The 2,768-nt window shown below is 41.5% G+C and overlaps 1 protein-coding gene across 1 annotated transcript; it reads right to left on the minus strand.

Annotated features, from left to right (window-relative positions):
* Positions 1–1,213: 1,213 nt before the first annotated feature.
* LOC100027550 (olfactory receptor 14C36-like) lies at positions 1,214–2,149 on the minus strand. Its single transcript, XM_001377779.2, has one exon. It carries the CDS (start codon positions 2,147–2,149, stop codon positions 1,214–1,216), a length of 936 nt encoding a protein of 311 aa, XP_001377816.2.
* Between the last annotated feature and the right edge of the window lie 619 nt (positions 2,150–2,768).

Consider the following 2,768-nt stretch of genomic DNA (forward strand, 5'->3'; position numbering starts at 1 on the left):
CATTTTGTTAGTCATCAAGTAAGAGAATTCACAAATCACTTGCTAAAATGAGTGATAACTCTAGAACTCAAAGTGCCCCTATTTAACACTGAATGTTAACATGTCATTTGCTAAAGTGGATGATAACTCAATCAGTCAGAAAGTTGTGAATCCTATGATAAAAGCTGACACCTTTCACAAGGCCTTGATATCACTAAGAATTCATTTAATGAATCCTATGAATGAAAAATACATGGAATGCCATAGAATAGAGCCTATGACCGAAAATGAGAATACATGTACTTTATAAAAAAAAGATATGGGATGGATAAAATGTAGAGGTAGAAGGATGAAATGCTATATTAAGAAGATATTCTGATATCAAGGAAACCAGGAACTAGAGTTTTGAATCACAAGAAAGCAGATTCGGGAGAAGATCAATGTGAAGAAAAACAACAAGCAGTTTTGTCTTTGTGGTATAATAAACAAAATGTGGACTGAAAGAGGAGATGAAGAGGTAGGAAAACAGATGGTGATTCGGACAACAAAGCATGCTACAAGAGTGAGGAAGAGCTTCCATTACTCAGACATCTGCTGGAATATTGTCTCATCCATAAACACAAAAGGCTTTTGATTTACCTTGAAGCTAATTTCATCTTCAAAACAGAAGAACCAAAGAGTAGACATTCTAATGTGGATTCAATTTTCTCAAGATGGGAGCATTTCTAGAGTGAGGAAGAGCAGATAAGAAGGGGAATGAAAGACTACCTCTAAGGGTTTCTGAGGAAAACCAGACATGGGCTGACATGGGCCATAATATGGAAGCGATGAAATTCAAATGGTTCAGAAAGAATAGGTCAAGTCATTGTCCAGGCTTTCCAATTTTAATGGATCACATTCTAATGGGAGAGGCAACATGCTAAGAACATTGAGATACAGACGAGATAAATGGGTTAGGAACAAAGGGAAGTCACTAGGAGTGAAGCAGGAGAAGATGAAAGGCCTTTGGGAGAAAGTGGACTTTGTATTGCCCCTTGGAGGAAACAAGGGAAACCAGGAGAAAGAGAAAAGGAGGAGCGTGTCAGGTATGGCGGCCAATCAGTGAAAATGCTCAAAGTCAAGGGATGAATTGTTGTATGGGAACAACTATAAGACAGTCACTATCACTGGAGCAGAGACTATGTGGAAAGAGGAAGAGTAAGAGAAGGACAGAAAGGTTAGAGAGATCAATGTTTTATCTTCGAGAAAAAATGTTTCTCCTTATGATAGTTTTCACAGCTTCCTTTATCTGTTTGTTTCTGAGACTATATATGATAGGGTTCAGGAACGGTGGTACTATGCAGTAGAATACAGAAAGAATCATGTCCTCGATGGAGGCAGAAACTGAGGATGGTCGAAGGTAAACATAAAAGCCTGAAATCAGAAACACAGATACAACGATGATGTGGGGGACACAGGTGGAGAAGGCCTTTCTTTGGTCTTCTTTCCCCGGAATTTTCAGCACAGTGGAAAATATGCAAACATAAGAGGCAGTGATGAAAGCAAAGCAGCCACCCCCAACCCCCAGGCCAGAGGCAAGTATCAGGACTTCGTTCCTGAAGGTGTCCGAGCAAGAGAGTTTGAGCAAAGAAGGGATGTCACAAAAGAACTGATGGATCACATTGGACCAGCAGAAAGGCAATCGGAAGGTGTAACCAGTGTGGAAACCTGCATACAGGAGGCCAGTGAGCAAGCATGCCAAAGTCATCTGCATGCACACTCGGGGACTCATGATTCCTGCATAGTGGAGCGGGTGACAGATGGCCACATAGCGATCACGGGCCATTATGGTGAGGCAGATCAGCTCCGTGTAGACAAAGAAAACCACGAGGAAGATTTGAGCCACACACTCGCTCTTTGAGATAGCCCTGTTGTTCAATAGGGAATTGGTGGATGCTTTGGGGAGAATAACGGTTATGTAGCAGGCATCCACGAGGGACAGATTCCTAAGGAAAAAATACATGGGGGTGTGAAGTTGCCTGTCAGTAGTAGTGACAATGACAATAAGGAGGTTCCCTAACAGGGTAGCCAAGAAAATCAGTAAGAAAAGCAAAGCATAGACGATCTGCAGCTCCCGGGTGTCTGAAAACTCCATAAGGAGGAATTCACTCACAAGAGTAAAATTAGACATTTCCTGAATCTTTTTTTCTGGTGACCTGGAGAGCAAAGGGAAAATATAAAACATTAGTTCTTGTTATTCTCAGCACATAAGACTTTTTGAGTATGCAGATACTGAAGGAGGTAGAAGGTTCTTCCCCATGGAGCTTTAAGGACTTCACTTCAGTATAGCAAGGATCGGAGGAGACTTCATGTTCTTGTGTATGTCATCATCTATCTAATGACCAGATCAAAGCATATCTATGACACAGGAAAACACTCATCCTTGAAGATTGGTGTCTAGGAACATTACACCACCACCTAGCTGACCTGATGAACATCTTTGCTCATTGTACCACATTGGTTTTCAGTCAACAGATATCCCTGACTCCATAACCAAAGGCATTCTGGAGTGTGCCTGATGGTAAAAGGTTTGAGTCTCATGGTCACCTTCATATCATGATGAGCTAGTGGGAGGGATGATGGATAGAATGCTGTACCTGGAGTCAGTAAGTCCTCAGTTCAAATCCAGCCACAGACACATATCAGATGTGGGACTTTGAGCAAGTCACCTCACTTATATTTGCCTCAGTTGTTTAAACTGTAAAAATGTAATAATGATAGCACCTAACTTCCATGGTGGTTGCAAGGAT

The sequence above is a fragment of the Monodelphis domestica genome, chromosome 4, assembly GCF_027887165.1.
Source record: "Monodelphis domestica isolate mMonDom1 chromosome 4, mMonDom1.pri, whole genome shotgun sequence".
NCBI classification, from domain to species: Eukaryota; Metazoa; Chordata; class Mammalia; order Didelphimorphia; family Didelphidae; genus Monodelphis; species Monodelphis domestica.